The sequence below is a fragment of the Sipha flava genome, unplaced genomic scaffold, assembly GCF_003268045.1.
Source record: "Sipha flava isolate LNK unplaced genomic scaffold, YSA_version1 217_pilon_pilon, whole genome shotgun sequence".
Lineage (NCBI taxonomy): Eukaryota > Metazoa > Arthropoda > Insecta > Hemiptera > Aphididae > Sipha > Sipha flava.
The window spans coordinates 452672-477182 of NW_020272843.1; the positions used below are offsets into that span (position 1 = coordinate 452672).

Consider the following 24511-nt stretch of genomic DNA (forward strand, 5'->3'; position numbering starts at 1 on the left):
TATAATGCCCTCCAGACCCGCGTTACCTTTTTCGAGGCCTTGGGAAAAACTTATTTTACCCACAAAAATAGGCACTTATACCCTGTAGGCCACAATTAAAGGCGATAACATGTAATCAGACTCGGTGATACTGCACGCGATATGGGATAATAACTGATTAAATTTAAGAAATTTGATAAAATAAATTTCCTACGTATCCCGGTTTTCATATTGTGCGGCATGGTGCATACATGACATGATAAATATACTTTTGTTGTTTTGTTAATTGGTTTTTTATTACACGCCAACGGATTTCTCTAGAAATCACACTTGCCAGGTAATCCACATATTTCACGTTTTATTCTATGAGATTTCCGTACAAGATATTTTTCAATGAAAATTTTAAGCGTGAGGCCCTGGACAAACGCCACGTTTTGCCTTCACCTAACGCCGACCCTGTGCCCGTCATTATATTGATAATTTTAAACCAGACAGCACCCAACCGTCCCGCCGGCAACCGATTTCCTCGGTAAATCGACGAATACCATCGTCATCACGTCTCTATTCGTTTCTAGGGGCTGTCGGAGTGTGTTCTGCAGGTGTCCGTCGCGACACACGTACAGCCTAGAGTGCCTCGATAGAGAGAGTGTGGCCATACGGACTGATAAGATATGATAAGAGATTTGGTCGCCATTAGTTTGCTAAATACTATTACCAATTTAGTATTTAGTATGACATAGTCATTACATTATAATATTAATTATTAAATAATGTACTAAAATAAAGCATTTGGGAGCTTTATAATTATTTATAAATAAAATAATTAATAGGTAGGTATAGGTTAGGTAGTAGGTACAATTAGTTATTTGATTAATTTGAATAATCATTCAATGTGTGTTTTTTATTTAATTTTACAAATTATGCCTCAATAACTGTCCTCTATTTTTTTTTCTTCAGGCTTATATGGTAACCTTAGTAATTGCACATCTGTAAATTAAACATATATATAAAAATAAAATCAATGTTTATGAAATATAAGTGTAAGCAAAGCATAATAAAATAGTGCTAATATTGTGTAACAGACAAGTATAATTATTATAAGCTCTTCTATATTTAAAACAATTAACATAAACTGTACTTTTATATATTTAAAAAATCAAAACAAATTATATCTTATATGTATATATAAAAAATAAAAAAGCAAAGTCTATCTAATAAAAATAATTAATACCACTAAAAATAAGTAAAGCATAGGAAAAATATCAAGCATGGCAAGCAATAGACTTGCTTCCATATTTATTTAGTAGCTTAGTATTTTTTCTTCCTGCTATTTTCAAGCGAAACAGAATGAATCTACTTATTATATGCATTTCATGCTCATCTTTGAGTGTTTCAATTTTTATTTGTAAAAATTTAAAAACTTCATGCAAAATGCCAGTACCAAACTTTAAATGCTGAAGTCTTCTCCTTATTGTTCTTAAAGATGGTAGAGGAATATTTTGTTTAAGTAATTCTTCATACCCATTATTGCCACAACTAAATTTTAGCTTTAATGCCTTCATTACAGTTGAATTGGACCATTTCATAAATTTTGTGGAATTTCTATTTAATGCATTTATCTGGTCAATATTAAAAACTGAATTTAACATTTGAGTATTTTTTGTGTCATTACTTATTTTTAACTTATTTTTCAAATATTGCAATTGTTTTTTATATCTATTTGCTTTACTAACTGTTCTTTTGTATTCCTTTTCATACTCCAACATTTTTTTTAACATACTTTCATACTTCATTTTATTCTGATTTTCTGAATTATTTGATTCCAAATTATTATCTAAACTTACATCATCATTATCACGAGTTTGTTGATATGAAGTTTTTAATTTTTCTTGTGGCTTTGAGACTTGATTATTTATAATAGATGTTACTTGCCTATATGTAGGGGGTTTTCTTTTTGTTTTTTCTTTTGTGAAAGAAAATATAGTTGGCACAGCATCATTTTTCAACCGCCGACTTCCATCTTCACGTGTTTTTTCCCACATATCTTCTCCAAAGTGGATCTAAGAGAGTAAAATAATAATAAATATGCAATTCAAAATATTTGTAACTTTTTATGTAAAAAAATATTAAGAAAATAATTGAAACTCACTTCACATAAACAAGAATAGTTGGTAGGAGACCAATTATCCCTCTTCATTTTAACTAACCATAATTTTCTTCTAACTTTGTCCTTAGGAAAATGCTTCATTAGAAATCCTTTTGTAACAGAATTGGAACAATTGATTGCAGCACATCCAGGCATTTTCAATTCACGCTTAAAAAATTCTAAGATCTAACTATTCTTTATATATCTTGAAAAAATCCAAATTAGATTGCATCTATTGCATTGACAACAATATAAAAACACTGTTATCATAATATAGTTAGCAAACTAATGGCGACCAATTCATTCGGCCAATCAAATTTGTGATAACGTATGACCACACTCTCTCTATCGAGGCACTCTAGTACAGCCTAAACACATCCAACCGACGTTACGTGCTATCAACTTGTGCCAATCGCGTGTGAATATCTTTTTGTTCTTGTGCGTGAGCGTAAACCAGGCTATTTGCACCTTCGTCACGCCAACCTATCTCGTTCGGGTTTTCCGTCACGTTGGTCCCGTCTGATACGCACAAGATCATCGACCACGTGTCCACATGAGTCTTTCGAGTATCGTCGTCCTGGTGCGTATTCCTGATTTGTTTGCGATCGGCCGCGGTTGATTTGTCGCCGTTGCCATGCCGTAACTCTGTCATGCGGCCAGTTCGAGTCTTCAGCATTCACCATTAACGGCGCCATTCCGCTTCGACCGGTTCCACTAATCGTCATCCGTTCCAGGAGTGTCAGGTCACGTTTTTTTTTCTTTTCTTATTAATGTGTGATTATTTTATTCGTATTTGTTCATTTTTATTATGTAATAATGTTATAGCGATTAAGCATCCTCACCACTAACTCTACATTTAGATATTTCGTTATTTATTATTTACGACGCATGTTAATATATGTCAAATAGTTCTTATTCAATTCATATTGTTATTAATAAAATCAGTTTACTTACTTATATACGTATATATATATATATATATATATATCATCCTCATTTTTTTCTCGTTTTCATTCCTCATACAATACACTTTTTTTTAATCTTTCCTACCATCTCTTCCAGCCAAAACTAACAGCAATACGACCAACGAAATACACTGAATAAATTTATTTATTCGTTTTAAAGGTCCTAGTCGACAATATTGATGCATATATTAGCAAACGGAGCCAAGTTCATGCTTTAAAATTGACCGTATACTATACAGGTACGTGTAAGTTTATTATTTTATTTATACTTTTTAATTTTATGTATGTATCAAATACGTGCGAAGTTGAATTGTATCGAGGAAATAATCGGTATACCGAGGAAACGTAGGCACTCTGAAACGCCCTCCGCAGCAGTATATAATTCGGACGTTTTAAATACATCGCCAGGCGTTTACACACACACATACATAAATATATATATGTATTATATAACTATACAACCACTCGAGTGAATTATATTACATATCCCATACAGTTAAATTGTGCATAAATCAAACGTATATATTTATACGTGATGTACAATTACACGAAAAGGGGTTTCCGTATACCGTCGGTGGCGGTGGCTGGATTTGCGTCACGTGTCATTTTCCCACTTGGAACGTCCGAGCTCCGGTGATGTGATAATCACTCGCACGTGTATTGCATTACGCGTGCACTCGTAACACAGACGTTCGTAGGGGGATGGATGTGGGGTATAGGGTATAGAGAGAAACTTCGCTTCAAAATTCAGTTAGTACTTGACAGACGGTCGTACGCAAAATAATTACCATTACAATGCCGGTCGACTATATTTCGTGTTTTGACACATCGCACGGTTGTTATTATTTTACCTCTCCGGAGAAAAAAACCGAAAAACCGAAAAAATAAAAAAAAATATTCCTCACACTCATACAATATATAGCTCATATATAAATATATATAATTAGAAACAATGAAAAAAAAATGAAACATACACCAAATTAAATCCAAAGTAATTAATGTAATTGCATCGGTAAGCGTACAGAATAACAATAAATCATTATAACACCGTTATATACGAGATATACGCCGCCAACATTTTTAGCGGACTTTTATTTATACTCATTTTTTGAACCCTTACAAAAAACGTTTTTCAGGTAAATATAAGTACGTACGATATATAAACATTATAATTTAGCTGACCGCATGCGTAACGTTTATGTTAATCTGATGTCGAAGGATGTGAACATATTATACTCGATCACTTGATGTGGACTCAGATGATACGCAAATCAGGCACGTAGTCAGAATATAATTTTGAATGGAGGGGAAAGAGTAGTCTAAAAAATATTTTATTATTTCCACCCAAATTTAGAAATTCTTACTATAACAAATACTTTTTAACAGACTGTACAAACATTTAAGATAAAAATAAATCTTTTATTTATTTTTAATTACCTTTCAATGAAGTCTAATAACTTTCTTAAGAACTTTTAAAAAGGAATTTATTTACATTTAAATATTATGAAGGATAATCATTTATAAGTACAGAAAAATGTTTCATGTACAACCCCTTATGTCCACCCCCAGATACGTACTAGATGTGGATAATATTTTATGTATAAATATTATTGTTACACATACTCGTATGCGAACAGCGTAGTATAAGTCGCCTTCAACGCCAACAACATTTATTCCAACACCGACAATGTTATTAATGATAACGACGACATATACAATGGTGGTAAAAATATGTTCAAAATTAAATGACTATAAGCACCTTTACGTTTTAATAACTGAATGCATATTAAATGTTGACCAAAGTTAATGTTAAACGTTTAATTTGTATTATTTACTGATTAGTACATCATATAATATATTATGTTAAATTACCGTAAACGTGATTACAGAACTGATGACATTTTGAATTCCGGTATGAATTTTTGATCAGATAAAAAACGTAGGTGGTCATAGAGTACACGTATTTTTCTCTAATTTAACTCTAAAATAACCAAAACAATCGAACAGGTCCCATTATAGTTATTTTAATACAAGTAATTAATCAAACTAATATATTCTTTAATGAAAAATGTGCAAAGGTGCAGATTTAATCAAAAGTTGTACGTGTGTATTTAGAAACTATAAAGTTTCAAAATTTAAATAAAATACATACCTGTTTGTATATAATATTATTATATTATTATCCTGAAATAGATACGTAATAATAAACAATCGAGTTGGTCAATACAATGTGTGGGGCGGTTATTTCAGTTATGATGGTTATACTCGGTCGAAAGCCGATAGAAAATAAACTAATGAATGCAATACTATACAGTGTAGTATAGAACCTATTATCAACATTTAAACTAAAGTTAAAAAGTTATTTTTATTTTTATAATTATAATCACGTCGTGTGTAATTAGATTGGGAAAGTATAGAAAAAAAGTAACTCAAGTGATTAACCGAAAACCTAAGCATAATTATATATACTTCGAATTAAAGTAACAGGTGTTTAAAATTATAATCTAACACACAGGTGTGAGCGTACAGTTTAAAAGTTTAAAAGGTAGGAATGGCGGACGTTATCCACATAGTATAGAAAATTCCACCGTTTTAGTCGGAGCACAAGGGAAAGTACATTAAATTCAAAATATGGTTTTAAAGAGAACTCTATAATTAACTACTATCAAGTGTTTATTTTGTTTTCGTACTTTAAACACTCATAAAAATTTAATTATGAGTGAAAATGTTCAATAGTATATTATAAATATGTGTAAGGATATTCCATTATTAGTTATTTACAACAATTTTAGATCAATTTAATTTGCAAATTCCATAAAATGATAGGAAAATTATTTAAAAAAATATTTTCAATAATTAAGATAAATTATAATTTAAGTTTCCTGTCTAAAGTCTCTAGTATAAATAATAAACATTTTTTAAATTATTTTGAAAATATCTTTTATAAACTAATGACAAACAACTATTAATGAAAACAAAATAAAATCTTTTAGAATATCTAAACATTAAATTCTCAATTTATTGATAAGGCAAGATGTAACTTTTTGAGCAATTTAACTATTATATTGTTCTGTGTAATAACCTTTTTAAATTACTGTTAAAAAACAAACTGATTTCTTGCTTAGCTCAAAATCTAAAGATATGGGTATACTAATGTTAATAAAACTATTATATAAGTTCCATTAATATATTACATAGATATAACTTCAGAATGAGAAGATTTATTTATTAAATATACTAAAATATATTTATTTTAATATACGTAAATACAAAACAGTTTAATGTATAATATATACATTAATACGTAAATTAAAAATATTAAAATAAAAATTTTGATGTAGATTTGTCATAATACGATATTATAAAATTAATGTATGTACCCAACACAGTGGCGTAACTAAGACTTCGACTGGTTATGGCAAAATGATCCAGTGGGCTTTGGTCTAACAAATATCCATCCTTGCTAATAGGTATTAAATAATTAAAAGCATATTTAATATAAAATTATGAATATGGTCACTTTTTATTATACACTATGCGTGTATGTATCTCACTTTTTTGTATCATTAACACACGCTTAACATGTCTAACAGGCTTACTGGTACACAGTATCAGTTATTTTTTTAAATAGTAAATTAATTTAATTTTACTAGAACATAATTTCTTTCTAAAAATAATGGTATTTTTAAATGTTATAATAATGGTGATATAAATTTTTTTTTGGAGTTCTCAACATTCCACGATGGACTCTTTAAAGTCATAATCCCGTGGCTCATAGCCCGTCTTGCCACCCTATCGGAATGCCTTTTTCCTAACGTACTTTAGCCCGCCGACCACTATTATATAATATCAAACTAAATAAATAATACATATATGTAGGAGGTATATAATAAGTGATGATTTCTTGAAATAATTGTGTATTGTAAATCATACATCATGAATTAGTGAGTGAGTATTTATTTGTTTTATTTGTTATTCGATAATAATATATCTTTTGGATTTTTGAACGCACATATGACAATTTACAGAATAGAAATAATATTCAACAACATTTTTGGGTATTATTTTTTAGTATTAATTTTCAATAACAAAATTATTTCGACTGTCATTGCTTTTATATTATAATAATAAATGATAATAAAACAATCGTATGCTTGAATAAAGCAGCTATGCAAAACAGTTACAAAAACAGTAGCTTTACTAACTGCTATGTATCTATATAACTACATAATTTGTGTCAAACCACTATTTTTAAGAATGTCAAACATTGAAACATTGTTTTAAAGTAAACATTTAAAAACATTAATGATTAAAATTGGTTCGTTGCAAACGGCGTATTGTTTGAGGATACATTATTAGACACGCATTGTTCACAAGGGCGGAGTTGAGCAAAAAAACGGGGAGGGTGATCTATAATTATTTTAGGAAAGGAAAACTCAAAAATTATATAGTACTTATAATGTATATATAAACAGGTATACAAGGAAATTTGATGATTGAAAAAAGAAAGAAAAAAATAAGAAAAAAAATCAATTGCCTATTGTTTAGGAGCATTGTTGTAGCATTTTATCTATTTGGGAAATAATCCTTGTTCAACAGTGATAAGCACTACCAGGTAATAATATTTCACCAACTACGTTTCTTATAGAGATAGATATTGGAATGTCACTATTTTATTTAATCAATAGAATGTGATCATAATAGTTGTATTTAGTAGAGTTCCCATAAGGTATACTACATGTACGCCGTATACTCTCAAAATTATTTTGAAAGTTCATGGGTATACCACTTATACTCTCAATTTTCAAGCATTTCACAGAAAAGTACTAAATATAATCAGTTTTACAAGTTTTAATTTTGGCCTTGTTTTGTAATAGACATATAGTTTTCCCTCAAACGATTAGTAGTTGGTATCAATTAGTTTAAATAATTTAAATTTCTATTTCTATAAAAAATAAAAAAGCATTAAAATTGTGTGTTAATATTTACAGCACTAAAAATGTTGTTTTATCTTATATATTATATATAAATATAAATAAAAATGAATGTTTATCTGTATCTCTCTTATGACTTCTTAAATCGTTCATCTGATTGCGATGAAACTTTAGGGAATGGTTGGACGCATGTCCTCGAAGGTTTTTGAGTTGGAAAAATTACGCTACAACGTATATGCTATTCGAATTCAAACATTTGCAAAACATAATAACATTTTATTGGATTAAAAAAATAAAATAAAACAAAATACATTTTGTACATTAGGTGTACCTAGGTAAATGTGTTCGTTGTTATACAGTTGAAATTACTCAGCGATGGTTATCTAAAAAAAATAATGGAAAATACTTTCGAATTTACCCTTCGTTTTGTCTGTATAACATATCATATTTTCTCTTTCTCTCGACATATAGCGAATTTATGAGATGAGAATATAATGGAGAAATAATTGCAATATTTACGTTTACTTTAGAAAGGAATATCGGATTGCCGGTGTCGTTGGTTCTGAAACGCGTCCCTATTAACAACTCCGGGTTTATTATCCCTTCGTCGCGCGGTGCAAATTGACGACGTATAATAAAACGGTGTTCGCGAGTGGTCCGTCCATCGGTGTTACGCTCACAGAAGTACTGCAGCCTCGGCACGGTCAAATAATCACGCATAATTGGACGCGCGCGCCCGCGCTAAGCACTCTCGCGGCATCAGTCCGTTACTTAAATGGAGATTTATTTCGCGGGTACGGTTGTACACGGATCGTAGAAAGGTTCAGGGGAACGGGGGGGGGGGGGGAAGGGAAGTTATTGGTGGAGACGGATGACGGCTGCGGGTTGCTGGTATATATATATATAGTATACCGTATACATATACAGTGCAGCTAAAAGAGAAAGATACGACGGGGACGATTAATAAATTATTAAGCGACTCCGCCAACGACATCAATCACTCTTTAGGCGCCGTAAGGTACGGTGGTGCGACGCGCTTAAGACCCGCGGTGCCGGTAATTTGACGTTATTGGCCTTGTATTATACACCGGGTCCGTTTTTCTTGGAGCGCGCGCGCGTCTTTTCATTGTACACATCCTCCGCCACCGCAGCAGCCCAATTTAATCCTCGCTTGTCGCTCGGGATTGCGGGCAATATATTCGTTTCCGCTGTAATGCCGGGATCGCACTGTTGTTAATTTCTTACGTTCTAAAATCGCCCGGAACACATATCGTTACAAGAATACGCGTAATAGTACGCAAGTTTATGTTCACGTCGATGCTTGCAAATTTCGTACTGTCGTATACGCGCGTTTGAATATTGTTCGGTAACCAAAAATGATCTCCGATCGCGAGTAGAATTGTTAACAAGATAGTACGGATTTACTTATATTAATAATATATGCTTATAATTTGCGATGTGCTCCGCAAAGAAGTGTTAAAAAAGTATCAAAAGACACTGAAAAAAAAGGACAATGGATTAGTAGAAGAATAGTATTGGAGCAGCATTCAAATTTTGAACTCAGAAATGAAGATACATTGTTGTACAAGACTTCTTCGAGGATGGATAAAAATAATTTTTCCATTATTTATATATAATGAACTGGGATAAAAATGAAATTTTATTCGATTTCCGTCCAACATGTCGGACTGCTTGTAAGTTCGAATATGCAGAAATATGCATGTTTACTACCGTAAACAATACAAAATATTTCATATTAAATGTGAAAAACAAATTTTGTTCGGTTCGGCTTTTTTACGAGAAAAAACTATGCACGCGGGAAAAAGCACGCAAGATAGTGTGAACCTGGCATAATACACATATCCTTGCTCGTGGATACGCATACGTTTAGGTGTACATTAATAAAATACGTGTTTATATACATATATATTTACATCATAATAAGCATCGTGACTCCTTCGTCATCACGATATGACACGCCGCCCGCCGTGAGCTGACGCATGTCACGACGATCCTGATTTATTTTTCATCTTTAAGGTTAGGTAAAAAACGGGACGCGTATTGTGTATAAGATTAACGACAAAAAAAGTTCGTACATAAAAAAAAAAAAAAAACAATAAATGGTGCGAGATTACATTTTTTTGTTCATCTTATGTGTACTGACATTCAACACTACTGGAACCTGCAGTGTTTTTTTGGATATCACACGGTGAATTGTTCAGTTATTGAACAATACCAACTTATGTTTTAAACTTAAAAATCATGATTCATTTGATAATTATTGTTTTCAAAAATGATTTTCATTTTATCGTAAACGCTCGGTACGATCACTAGGATATCATATATAATATTTTAAAATTCATTTGTTTTTGTATGGGTTTCTTAGATAAGCTTTAAAATAAAAGTAGACGTACCAAGTCTGATCTGTAAAATCATAATATTGAGAAAAAAAATTTATGAATCTATTATGATCGCAAATAAAACGTAAGCTATTCACTCACTGTTCCGTTCGCTCTACTTTTAGATAAGATTAGTCAAATATTTTACCGCGAATAAATAAGAAAGAAAATGAAATATCGTCTGAAATGAGAATATTTCTTACACGCCATCATAACGTTGTCAGTTTTCGCTATAACAGTGGATCGGTTAACGCGATCGTCGAATCTAAAACACGACGTACTCAGTCGTTTTACTCAATGCCGTCGCATGCTTTTGCGAGGTCCTAGACAAAAGCAGTAAAATTTTCTTACACCTAAATATATCTAATTGTTATAACTTAACAAATTTTAAGCTCCTCGAATTTATTTTAAGGCAATTGCCTAAGTTACCTGCTCGCTAGCAACGGTTCTACTAATACAAATCACCAACACAAGTTTTAGATGCGGTGAATGATCGGTTCCCTTTTGCTTCTGTTTTATCATAAATAAAATATATTGTGAGACGCAAGGCCGATTCCCGTGTTATTGATGTTGATCGGAATACTAAATATACTACACACATGTGTATACTCGTATATATAATTGTAGTTGTAAATCGCACAAGAATTCTAAATAATATTATTATAAAAATTGATTTTCAACGGCAATGCACGCATATCTACATTCCGATTAGATATTTTTAAAATAAATGACACGAGTTTTATTGTACAATACTTATTTCTGGTAAAATATAATTGTATAAAAATAGGTTTAGATTTATTGCTTACGTTCTTTTTTTAAACGTAAACGAATTAATTTTTTTTACTATTATTATTATTTTTCTTTTATGTGTGGCCGCGTGGAAATGACTTCGCATATTATACAATATTACGTATTACGTATTACATTCAATTCTTCGTATATAATATAGTATTTTATATGATATTCATTATATACAGATGCGTGAACCTATGTTTAATATAATATTTAGGATACAACACTGCAAGAACGTACAGAAAGTTTTAGGGAAAAAATGAAAAACAATTACAATCATTCGAGTGTTTATTTTTATACTAAGTTTTTATTAACCTGACCTACTGATAATTGTCGTAATATATTAGTTTAGTAAAATCTAACAAAATTGTATAGGTAAAATTGGTTATAGAATTCAATCTGTTATAAACAATATAGTTAAAAATACTCTTCAAAAGTATTTCAAATAGGTATTTAAAAACTTCAATTTAAAAGTGTTAAAATATTGATTTAAATACCTTTGCTAATATGTATTTAAATACAAATGCAAATACATATATTCAAAAAATATTTCAAATACTTTTAAATACATTTTTTTTAAATTTTATTGTTGTCAGATTCTTAAAACATTACGAAGAAACTACATTAATATCTAGTGTACTCATTAACTAGTGACTAACTTGATTAATTAATTTTAACAATTATTAACGAATAACGGGTGTCAAAGAATGTAAGTAGGCTAATGTGAGATACTGGAATTCAGGGTGTTGCCGTACTACGATACTGTAAAATATAAATAGCCAAATAGATATACGATACATGTGAAAAATTATTTTCCCCGTAATATCTTTAAATATTTTTTGTCGATAACAAACAACATTTATAATCGTCAATTCGTCTCTTCGACGATAAGTAATTTTTTCAAAATCGAAAAACCAAATAATAATGTTGTAAAAAAATTTTTTATTTAATATTTCTAAGTATAAAATATAATAATATGTATTTGAAATATGGCTCTCCAAAAGTATTTAAATACTAATATTTAAATATTTAACAAGTATGGTTATAATTATAATTATACTTTAAAGTATATTCTTTAGTCATTGATATACGCATTATTCATATGAATACATTTTGAATACAACATAAAAGTGTTCACGTCACTTTACATATTCAGGCAGTAGTGCTGAAGACACATCAAGCTCGATAATTGCAGAATATTGTAAAAGTTTCCGATATAAAAAAAACTGGATGTAGGAATGATCATATATATTTGTAGAATTTGCAACTGCTACATAGACGATAATCGAGTCATACTCTAGGGAGAAGGGCTTAATTTTTTTTTCGCTCAGTACAGTTTACATTTGAATAGGTATACAATTAAGCCACGGCGTCGACACGTTTGAATATATGCACAACTTAGACTTTTCTCGAGGGCTTATGAATGATTTGACGACGTCAAGCCTCTCCACGGTATGTCCATATAATATAGAATATACATACTGTATATATATATATATATATACTTTACCATGTTGTATACCATATAGTATTATTGAGAAAACTGCACACGATCGAATACAAATCTCTCGGTATGTTTTTCCGTGTATCCAAGTACTATTTTTCCGGAATATAAACATGTAAATTAGGTATATACGCGCGTGTACGTGTGATGTACGTGTTCCCACGACGGTCGCGCAACATTTTCGCGCGCTCGGTCACTTAGTGCGATTGAGTTTCGCTCGAAGTGATCTTGCGGTGTACCATCCGTGCAGTGCACGCGCAGAGTATAATGTATAAAACCGATCATTCGGGTACCTTTATACATACACGCTGAGGTCCTACCCGTTGTATCGCGCGTGCGGTAATGATTATATACCTATGCACCCTGTGGTACTGCATTGTATCCTTGTGGTCGGTGCGTAACGTCATACGGATATAAAACTGTGTATTATATTACGTGTACGCCGGTCGAGGGATCGGATGGGGCTGCGTAACAAGATCGAGACCGCACATAAAAAGTTCGATTTACACGTCTGTCGGCGGTGGTGAGAGGGAGGAACTAGGCAGATAACCAACTCACGCACAGCGGTGCACCCGCCGTCCATGTTAAGACCCCGAAAGCGCGGCCGGACTATCATAATATCATCGTAGCTGGTGTACGCCCAACCGGAAAGCAATAGTATACAATATATATAAATATATATATCCGATTACGCGTGTTATATATATATTATTTTATCGGACCGCAGCCACCGACGCGTTTATATCGTTTAATAAATTGGAAAATCCAACTGGGGGGCACACGTGCGGAATACCAAAAACCGTTTACGCGCGCGTCTTGCCGCCAGGCGATCCGAATAAATTCCGCATCGGAATTGAGATCACACCACCGCGCGGCCGATCGCTTGGACCTTTATACAATATACGTATATATTCAAGCGCACCCTCAACCTCACCGTCGGTAGGGGCGGTCCGCGGAGGTAGTATATTAAAAGACGTCCGACCGCAAATGTATACGGTGCTCTCGTATTCCAGTCACGGAAACCGATTCGCGCGCACGTTTGGGTCGTCGGCGGCTGCGGCGGCGGCGGCGGCGGTGGTGGTGGTGCGGTGGCGTCGTCGTCACCGTAGATGTCGGTCGGGGGTCGGGGGTTGTTTGGTTGGTGATGGGGTTGCCGGGAAAGCGCTCGCCTCTACCCCGCGATGACCGTCGAGCCTTATAGCTACGAGTGTTCGGCGGCGGCGTCAGTGGTGGGGAGGACGAGTGGGGGTGGAGCGCCGATGGACCAATTGACGAGCGGCACGCGTGGTGGGACTCTCCGTCATCGATCTCCGGCGCCATTTGCTGCCCGCCCGTCGTCCGGCCGACCGCTCAGCCGTTGTGCCGTCATCAGCGTCGTCTTTTTCGTCCGCGACGTCGGCGGCGGGGCTCGTGCGGCACACGGCGCGACGTTTTATCGGGACGCCGCAAATTGATCGTTGCGTACGCGACCGGCGGTTTAACGTAAGTGCCCTGTGCACGGTACGCCCCTCGCCTGTTCACGTCCCACTGACCCGCGCACCGCTCTATCACTTGCATTCCCGCACACCATCCTCAATCACTCTCACCCTCTTTCACCATCTATATCTCTCTGTTCCTCTGTCTTTCTCTGCTCTCTCACAACTACTCTGAGCGAGCTCTCTTCCCATTTTACAATTATCTCTATTTATTTATATATAACCGCTGTCCGTCCACATAGGACCCCATATCATCATCAATACGCACATCGGGATATATTCTGTATAGCACCATGTCGTTTCGTCGCTTTTGTCCGTCCCGATTTACTACTAATGATCGTATGTTTTAAGTACTTACACGTGTAAGTTGAACCACCCATTCGATAACCCAACTCGTCGGTATTAAATTTCCCTATAAATCTCACTACATGATATAATTATACTATTTTTATTGTATTATAGTCACACGAAAATATGTATAGGAAGTTTCCCAAAATAATACGTAGATATATTTAACAACATGTTGTAAATAACAGGGTCAAAGAAAATAGTCAAAGAATGGCATTTTTATATTATTTTACTATCGGGTGAGTCCGTTTTCGACCAAAACCTTACCCTTCCTAACCTTCTCTTTTTGGCCGATTCACTTTTCGACCGATTCACTATTCGATCAAAAAAAAAAAAAAAAAATTTATATAATAAATTTAAAATAATAACATAATGATATACATTATTTGATTATGATGGAAACTACTATAATATATTAATATTTAGGCTTTTACTCACGTAGCGAGGTTTAAGGTTCACATACAGAGCATAATTCCATTTGAAACAGTATCAAAGTTTGTGTAAAAACTAGGTTAGGATTAGACTATAATTCCCCTTGGGGCTATGCCCCATTCCCCCGAAAAGTGCCACGTTAGGTTAGGTTAGGTTAAAAACTAAGATACAAAATATCGTTCTCTTTTATATTAATATTTTAATAATTATTGACAATAATTGTATATTATTATTTTATTATTTTAAATTTATTATATAAATTTTTGTTTTGGTCGAAAAGGGAATTGGTAGTAAAGGGAAGGGTACGTTTTTTTTTCGAAAACGACCATGCCCTTACTATCTGCCTATTAATTAAAAACACCTAATCGTTATTAACCGTCTATCTGTGTTATACGAAATGGGCAAGTAACAAAATATTGAAAATATTAATATTAAATTGAAGCTATATTTTCTTATTAATTAAAGAAATTATTGTAGTAATAATTTATTGTTATTCTGATTTAAAAATAAAGGTCTATGCTTTTTGTTGTATGTAGGCTCTTATCTTTATTGAACATCTGACAAATAAAAATATAATTTCTACAAGATCACTATAATGAATAAATAGTTTATAATATAATTATTAAGAAAATATAACTATACATATTTTAAAAATGATCAAATTTAATAACTTGCTTAAATTGTATAAAAAATATTTTAAGTAAATACATTTATATTTTAATAGCATTTATAATTAATCCTATTAAATATTTTCAATTTTTATAATTCAAATACCAACATAATATAATACCAATGTTCCTATTCATACTTGTGTTATATAGAAATAACTACAATTATCTATGAACTAAATAACAAATACACCAGACAATAAAAATAGTTTATACTGTATGATGTATTAAATGTTAATTATTATTAGGTATTATATTAATAATTTTATTATAAGATACTCAATTTTAATTAACTGTATATGGTATTAACTGTAACTACAGGAAATTGGCAGAATTTCAGGGATTGTTTATTATAATCACCTTATAAGTAGCCATTAATTGACCACGAGGGTATATTGTAATTTAAAAGAATTTATTCAGGGTTTCATCGTAAAATATACGCAGGTATATTATATGTACATATACATAATAATCATTATTATAAGAGTTTATACATACATGCAAAGCAATGTATGAATATTAAATAAATGAAAAAAGAATGTTCTGTCCATCATACACCCGTTTTTAAATCGAATTCTTCTGAGCGGATTTTGAATAGGAGATATACCTACTAAAATACATAAGAATTTAATATCTATCTTAAAAATCATTCCACATGAGTATGAAAAAAATTCATCTTGAAAAATGATCCGATAACTGAATGGAAAAAATGTCTCCTTTTAAATTCGAATATCACAATTTTCGTATTCTTATATCTTTCCATTTCAAAATTGTACATATAAATATAATCATATCAATTATAGGTATTACTAATAATTGCTATATAATAACGCTGTATTTATTAAAATTTTTTTAAATTTCAAAAATAATAATTATTTATAAAAAGTATACCTTTATTAATACCTGTTATTATTACCTTTATTTATTATAATTTTTAAAGTATAAAAAATAATCATACTTGTATTTTTTTTAATACTTGTGATATTATCTTATATCTCATTTCTACTACTAACTTTTATATTTTGGGAGAAATTTAATTTTACTATTATTTTTCCTATAATAATATCATAATGTTTAAACTAAATATACCGTCTTTTTTAAAATCCCACTGAACATTCAATGTTGCAAAACATCACAGCGACGTTTAATTCCATTGTACCAGTTACATTACCTGTAAATGTGTATATGATGTAGCATAAAAGCGTTATATTTTATTTGACCAAATTGCAATTGATTATAGTGATGTGTTTGTGTTGTCGAGTGTTTTTCATAATTATAAATAATAATTTTGTCTTTAAAATGGTATTATTTTCGAGAAAAAATCCTAAAAAAACAAGACTATAGTCTATATATCCAGCAATATCTAAGGTTGTTATGAAATATTTAATGGATATTTAACAACCTCTCTATGCAAACCTTTTGTGTGTGATCCTTTTTAATTTTAAATTTGATGAAAAATAAACTAAATGTTGAAAGTTATTTGAGGCTAAAACCATCTAATTTTAATCCAGATATCAACTTCAACTTTCGTGTGGAAGATCAAAATCTTAATGAATTTGTTTTAATTTTGACCAATTTTTTTTTTTTTTGCTGAAAACAACAATCATTTTTTCTTATTATAAAGAATATAGAAAAATATTTGTTGTATATATATATATAGATTACTTATTTTTATTTGTGTGTTTTTTTTTTTGACTCTATATTAAGAGTTAGTGGGTCTCAACTTTTTTTTTATAAAACCGATAATCCGGACAACTAAAAAGGTTGGAACCGCTGATATAGCTTATCGTACTTCTACGAAGACTAGATATTCTATGTCTATACAAAAACTATCCATAAGTACACGTGTTTATTAAGTATTAATCCCATAAATGAATATCAATTTATAATTATTTCGTACTATTGAGTATAATATAATATATTATGATTTTAAAAGACGTTAAAGTCTTAACTTAATTTATGTTATCAATTTGTTATATACAATAGCGTTAATATGTATGCAAGCATTATATCAATAAATTCTTGTGAATAAATTATTTGTTTTTATTTCAATGGTTCTACAAAGAAAATAAAAAGTTTACTTCATAGAAGTATTCAACTATAATTATAATATAGTTATTATAAATAATTATAATCTAAACTGCACATACGATATTAAACATACAATAATGTATAAACTATAATATATTTGAGTATAATACTTAGATAGACTGGACAAATTAACACTATATAGGTGTATTTATAATATAAACGTATTATTAATGAATTATGTATTATTATATCATAATCAGTTCACAGCCGAATTATGTTATCGTTCGTCCAGTTTTACTCGAAGATTTAAATAAATTGATATACACTTTTAAAATTTAGTTATACACATATGGTGTTAAATCATAAAACGATATATCATTACCAAGCTAAAACTTTAAAAATTATAGGTATAATCAGCGAAATACAATACTTAAGTGGCATGACAATATTTATTATTGAATTTCAATAATTCCATATGTTTACTTTTTAAATAAAAAACGATTCTGCGAAAATGCTATCATATTACAAATGATGATTGGATGACCAATAATCACCTGCGGTGGATCTAGTTAGGTTTTATTGAAAGCAGTTACTAGTAATTAATATACTTTATATCTGCAGCAGTGGCGAAACACGAGTATTTAAGTTGGGGAGACATTAAAATAATACGTTACAGTCCCCCCCCCCCATTTATGACTTTTTATGTATTTATGATAAAGGGGACACGGTCTTTTATTTTTTATTTCATATTTTTTTTCATATGAGTAGTTTACTATTCCATCATTCAACATTTCATTAATTAAATCATCAGGCATAGTGGCGAATGACAATAGTACAATATTTTAATATTTAGATACGAATATCACACCAGAAATAAATAAATCGTAAAATAAAAACCAACCAATAACTACGATAACAAAATTGCGTTGAACGATAACGCATCAACACGAAAAGCTATGACCATTACAATAATGTACCTAATGAAATAATAAATACGAACGCGAGACATGTCTCATAGCGCAATGATAATCCCCACTCAATAACCTATTCCCTCTGCACAGCGTGCCTTGAAAAATGAGACGCTGCGACACGTCATCTCATAATATTAATTTTTATATCTATATTTGGATGTTTATAGAATTAACTACTACACCACAACGAACGAGCGTGCACGGTCCACAACTATTTTAAGAATACTAATACGGTATGGCACAAAAGTAAAACTATGATAAATATTGAAGTATATATTATATAAAAATAAATAAAGTATAATAAAATCAAATTATGTATCCGTATTAAAAGTGGGTAGACATTATCTCATTGTCTCCGATGACGCTTCGCCACTGATCTGCAGCTTATGATTCATAGTACATTTCTATCGTAAAATAATACCAATTTTATTGTTTAACTCTAAAATTTGAAGAATAGGGCAAACGCAAAAACAAATGAAAACTTTAAACACTTAATTAATGTGAAGTGAATACTGTCATAGATGTTTTGATCAAAAAGCTGCAGTGTTATTATTGAATACTATGAATATTATTGTTTATTTTTATAATTTATTAAACAAAACTTCGATTCTATGTCAAATTATTTTGTATGCTAAGGTCTGGAGTAGCACAATAATCATAGCGATGCTACAATATAACGATACTTTATTTGTAGCGATTAACGTAATGTGTAATAAGTGGCGAATCGGAAATTTTCACTACTCAATAATAATTAAATCTTGATAATCTTTTGGATATATTATTTATGTTATTATTTAATAGCGATACAGAGACACTTTTTATGTTGGATTTATACAGAGTTCTTTTAAAAAAATGTATGTTGTTTATTACTTAAATAGAGAAAAATGCACTTTTATTTTAATACATTTTCTAAAAATTTGTCTGTCTTATTTATTAATCATATAACTTTTTTTAAATCTTTAAGCAACTTGTGAAGCATATTTTCATTACGTTCCAGCTTATGACCAGTTTACCAACTACTTATTTTTATTTTTCAGTTAGACAGTATTTTAGTTTTTATGTTAACAAATAATTTAGTTTTGGCTCGCTGTTCAACGTTTATCGAATAAAAGATAACTTATTAAAAAAAAAAAACTATAAATATACAAAAAATTTTTACAAGCGTTATAAAGCTCTAAAAATTAATACAAATTAGGGGTTATGTAGCGAAAAAATAGTACACTATAAAAAAAACCATAGCATCCCTAACACTGGTTTATGATTACCTATAACTTACAGTCGTCACAACGTTGTATCATATGTTTAACCATTTTCATTTTTATTGACCATTTTTATTTAAATCATATTAAATAAGAATTAAAATATCAAATTCATTTAAATTATTTTTATAATAATTATAGTCTAATGTATATGAAACAAACATAAAATTCACGATTCATTAAAAAAAAAATTGGTTTTTATTTTATTTTTATTCATCTAATTCACTTATCTATCACCCTTTTTATATTGTTGCTGACATAAACATGCCATCAAAATTATACATTACATACCTATCGAGTATATATTGCATAACATTTTTATATCATTAATTATCATATGCATATTATTATACAATGTACTTATATTTCATATAAAACATGAATTAATTAAATTTTATAATAATACCACGATCTCTGGAAAATTGAAAATTTCATATTTTTTTTCCCCATAAAGTAATATTATAGATACAGATACCGATTTTCGAAGATCAGTTATTAAACTATCTCTAATTTAATTTAAATGGTAACCAATCTTTTTATCTGACCAATATTTAAATAAGTATTTTTAAGAGTATATAATATGATAAAGGTGCATTGAAATATTTTAAATTATGATTTAAGTTGTATAAACCCGGTCAATAATTTTAATGTTATATGATTATATATAATGGTTAGTTATAAAATAATAATTTTTAAACTTTATATATATAAATAAACTTAATATTATAATAATTAAAATTCTGCACTGAATATTTCGTGTGAATGAAGTTACTAATTGTTAGTCGCCATAAAGTTAAAAAAAAAAAATAATAATAAATAATAAATACACAAATAAAATTATAAATTGTCTGCATCATCAGTTGTGTGATAAAATGAATATTACATTATTATACGTTGACAAGTATTGCTTTATGGCATTATATAAATATTATTAAATGCATGTGTGTGAATCGGTTTTAAAACTACATTATATCAAATCACTCTCTATTAATGGCAATTTTAAAAGAAAATTATCTTACGTGATATATGAATGTAAAAATGGTGGGAAACTTTTTTGATTTTTAAAAATGGATAAAAAATCCCTCTAAAAACACATCCAAAATTGTTATTTATAAAACTTAACAATACACAGTGCTAATATACATATTTCAATATATTTTATATATTATAAGCAATTATATATTATTAAATAATTAAAATTATATACATAATCGAAAAATAGAATTTAAATAATTATGTCGTACCTTATATATACATATATTATATGTGTGTGTTCATAATAAATCGATTAAAATTAAAAAAATAATTCTTATATTATTATATTTGTAATAGGTACTTAATAAATAATAATAGGTACCTATTAGGTATGCTTTTGTTATACTTTCAAAACACTACTGCTTTAAATGTGTACAAGAAAAACAGGAGGGTTAAATATATTCATGTTTCGAACGAAAAACTTTACGTCCCCTCGAATATTATAATAATATAGGAATAGCAAAGAATGTATGTAATATGGTATACTGTTGATGTGTGTGTTAGTTTGTACATATAGGATCGAAATCGATAAACGAATACGGACGAAAGTTCACAAATAAATACAAACTTTTCACGTATATATTTTACCCTCATATATCGTGTCGAACACGAAATACTCGTTTAACTTATCTTCACTCTCATAAAAGTCGTATCACATTTAGTATTATTTTTGTTCCACCGATATACTAAGTTATTTTATGAATACCTATATGATTGATTTGATTACATTCAAAACAATATATAACCACCACGGAAACCATTAAATATATTTATTTAAAAAAATAATTATACATACATATTTGATATTCAAATTTTTTACATCAATTTCGTAAAACGCATGCTTTGCGTTTGTAACTAAATAAAAGTTACGTCCTATTCGAATATATAGATAATAGTGTTGTGATTCAACATACTGCAGGTATTCAATGTAATTATTAAAAAATAGTAATAACCCAAAATCTATACAAAACCTTATATATACTCGTAAATGTAATGACTACACTGTTGAAATATATAATTATAATTAAAGTTTTTTTGGACATTAATATACACTGCAGCGTGTATAGGATTGTAGAGGTCGAATTTTAGAGCTCCAATAGCTAAAAAAGTTTTATGGTCGTAAAATTATATCTCTAAAATCTTAAATATTTCCAAACCTCATTTTTTAATGATAATAATAATTTTTTTCTTTTAAAATTTGTACTTTGTTCACTCTAACCTATACTTTAAATTAAAAAAAGTAATGTCGAAATAATATTCATACCAAAGCAATACACCATTAAAAATATAAACATTATTGATTTTCTTTAAACTTCATTTACTAGTATTTTTAACATTTATTTTAATACATGTCTACGGTTTTGAGAAACTCTTATTCCAGGACTTATAAATTCACCGAATCTTAATTTAATTTTTTTTTTTCATTTACACATAATTCTGTTCTAATATACTGCAAGCATTTTTAAATCGAAAAAATAATATACAAGCGATGTACTAATTTTAACTTCAACTAACATTATTGATAGAGCTATAATGACTATAAATCGACTAATACTTAAATGTTTTTAATGTCCAAAATTTAGCTCAAGACAAGTATTCATTCACTAGATATTGCTGAAGAGTTAAACAAATTATTTACGACACACTGACGTTTTTGATAAACTCAAAATTGTATTAATAGGTACTGTTACTTATACTAAAAACCATTTGATCCACTCCAGTACCTATTTATAATGATTTAAATTAAAATGTTAAACGTATTTTTAATTTATAAATGATAGTATTACATAACTATAATAGTAAATAATATAATGCATTTAGTATTAAAATATATACAAATACTACCGGCTTCGCTGGGAACATTCTTGGCCAGAATATAGGTTTTAATAGTTTATAACCTTACACAATTAAAAGCAAAGTTTGGTGTAACTATTGGTTATAAATCAAATAAAACGAAAGAATAAATTAAGTAATAATAAGTAATAATTTGTTTATAATTTTTATAGGTAAATATTAAATATAGTAAAGCCTATCACGCCGTGCTGTGCTGTTTACTAAATTTAGACATATACTAATATCTTTACAACAATATTCAATTTATTTTAGATCATTATTTATTTTTTATTCGTTTTATCGAGAAAATCTGACAATTCGATTTTTCAATTATAAATGCTATTTATTGAAGTGCATTTGGATTACACAATATTTTTTGTTTTTCCTTTTCTGGTAAAATAAATCAGGTTTTCTGACGCGTAAGCAGACCACACAAAACCATGTAAGTCCATGTGAGATGCATGAATTTTCAAAATACAGTCCATACACTTGTAATTGTCCTTGTGCTTTGTTGATGAAAATTACCAAAGCGAGTCGTATCGGAAACTTGGAAACGTTTGAATTTCAATGGCATATCTGCTAGAGTAATTGGGATGAGTGACAATATATTGTCAATATATATATACTATAGTACATCTTCGTCTTTAAATTTTCCGTTTAAAGTTATAGCTTCGATTATGTTGTACAACAACTTTTTCACTGAAAGCCTGGTACCATTACAGAGGGAACTGATGTTTCATAAAAAAATGATGGACAAGAATTGGAACTCAATTTCTAATGTTAGAACGGTAGCAAATCTGGCAAACCAAGTGAATTTAAAAATTTAGTTGGATTGTGCCAAGTGTAATACATCTGCACCTTAAAAAACCTCAAAAAATTTCTTCTAAATTAATATATTGTACAGAAATCAAAAAGAAGGAGTGAGTGTCGTTTTTAAAGGAGAAGATATTGGAAATTATTTTCAATAAAATTGACACGTTCAGTTCAACATTTTCTAGGTGTGTGACTGAGGTTCTTTTCCGTTTTTTCAGTTGTTATAGCAACAACCAAACCAAAACTGTTCGTTTTGGTTTTATCAGTTCTACTGATGTTTTCATTTACTTTGTTTCGCAACAAAGATAAACTATGTTAGGTTAGTTAGACTATATCCTTCACCAAGTTCTAATCTATCTCTGTACAAAATTTCATCAAAATCGGTTCTGTAGTTTCGGAGTCCATTGGACACAAACCGTTGGACATGTCGAGTAGTTTAGGAAAACATAAGGTATATATAAACATTCATTTCTATATATCTTTTATTTTAGTATTTAGATATTTTAGTATTTTAGATTAGAAAACTGACACAAATCCCTAACGTAAAAATGTTAGGTTGAAAAAAGCATAAAATATTCGTATATTCGTTAATGATTTTTATTGATTTATAATGTTTATTAATTTATATAAATCGTAATCGGTGATTATTAAAATTAACAAATTAAATAAATCAAATATTTCCTAGGTAATCAAAAAATAAAAAAATTTGTACGTCTAGTCCAAGATTGTTTTGATCCTTTAAAATGCGATTTTTGAAAAATCCTTTATCATTGCATGGTGAAAGTTTAGAGGAACCAATATTCCAAATTTCAAGTTCGTACGTTGAGTAGTTTTTGAAATACAGCGATCAGTGAGTCAGTGGTATTTGAATTTCATATATTTATACTGGACCGACTTACCAATTAATAAAGTAATAATTATTACTCA

The 24511-nt window shown here is 29.8% G+C and overlaps 2 protein-coding genes across 3 annotated transcripts in view; both read right to left on the reverse strand.

Annotated features, from left to right (window-relative positions):
- The window catches only part of LOC112683017 (inhibitory POU protein), a 45775-nt gene that overhangs the window by 15542 nt on the left and 5722 nt on the right, over positions 1-24511 (reverse strand). The gene's annotated exons all lie outside the window — the stretch shown is intronic.
- On the reverse strand, positions 860-2476 carry LOC112683018 (THAP domain-containing protein 1-like). 2 transcript variants are annotated; one of them, XM_025553855.1, is made up of 3 exons: positions 2129-2476; positions 1426-2039; positions 860-966 (listed from the first exon to the last, which is right to left on the reverse strand). In XM_025553855.1, the coding sequence occupies exons 1-3, from the start codon at positions 2279-2281 to the stop codon at positions 939-941; spliced, it is 795 nt and encodes a 264-aa protein (XP_025409640.1). In that variant the 5' UTR covers positions 2282-2476; the 3' UTR covers positions 860-938. The 2 variants fall into 2 exon arrangements, with proteins under 2 accessions (XP_025409640.1, XP_025409639.1); XM_025553854.1 differs by having other exon boundaries at positions 1421-2039.

Excerpts from the sequence above, each read along its gene's own strand:
- LOC112683018 (XM_025553854.1), bottom strand. The coding sequence starts at position 2,281 with ATGCCTGGATGTGCTGCAATCAATTGTTCCAATTCTGTTACAAAAGGA. Across the intron at positions 2,040-2,128 it reads ACTATTCTTGTTTATGTGAA|ATCCACTTTGGAGAAGATAT; the intron begins GTGAGTTTCAAT and ends TTACTCTCTTAG. Across the intron at positions 967-1,420 it reads ACTTCAGCATTTAAAGTTTG|ATGTGCAATTACTAAGGTTA; the intron begins GTACTGGCATTT and ends TTTAATTTACAG.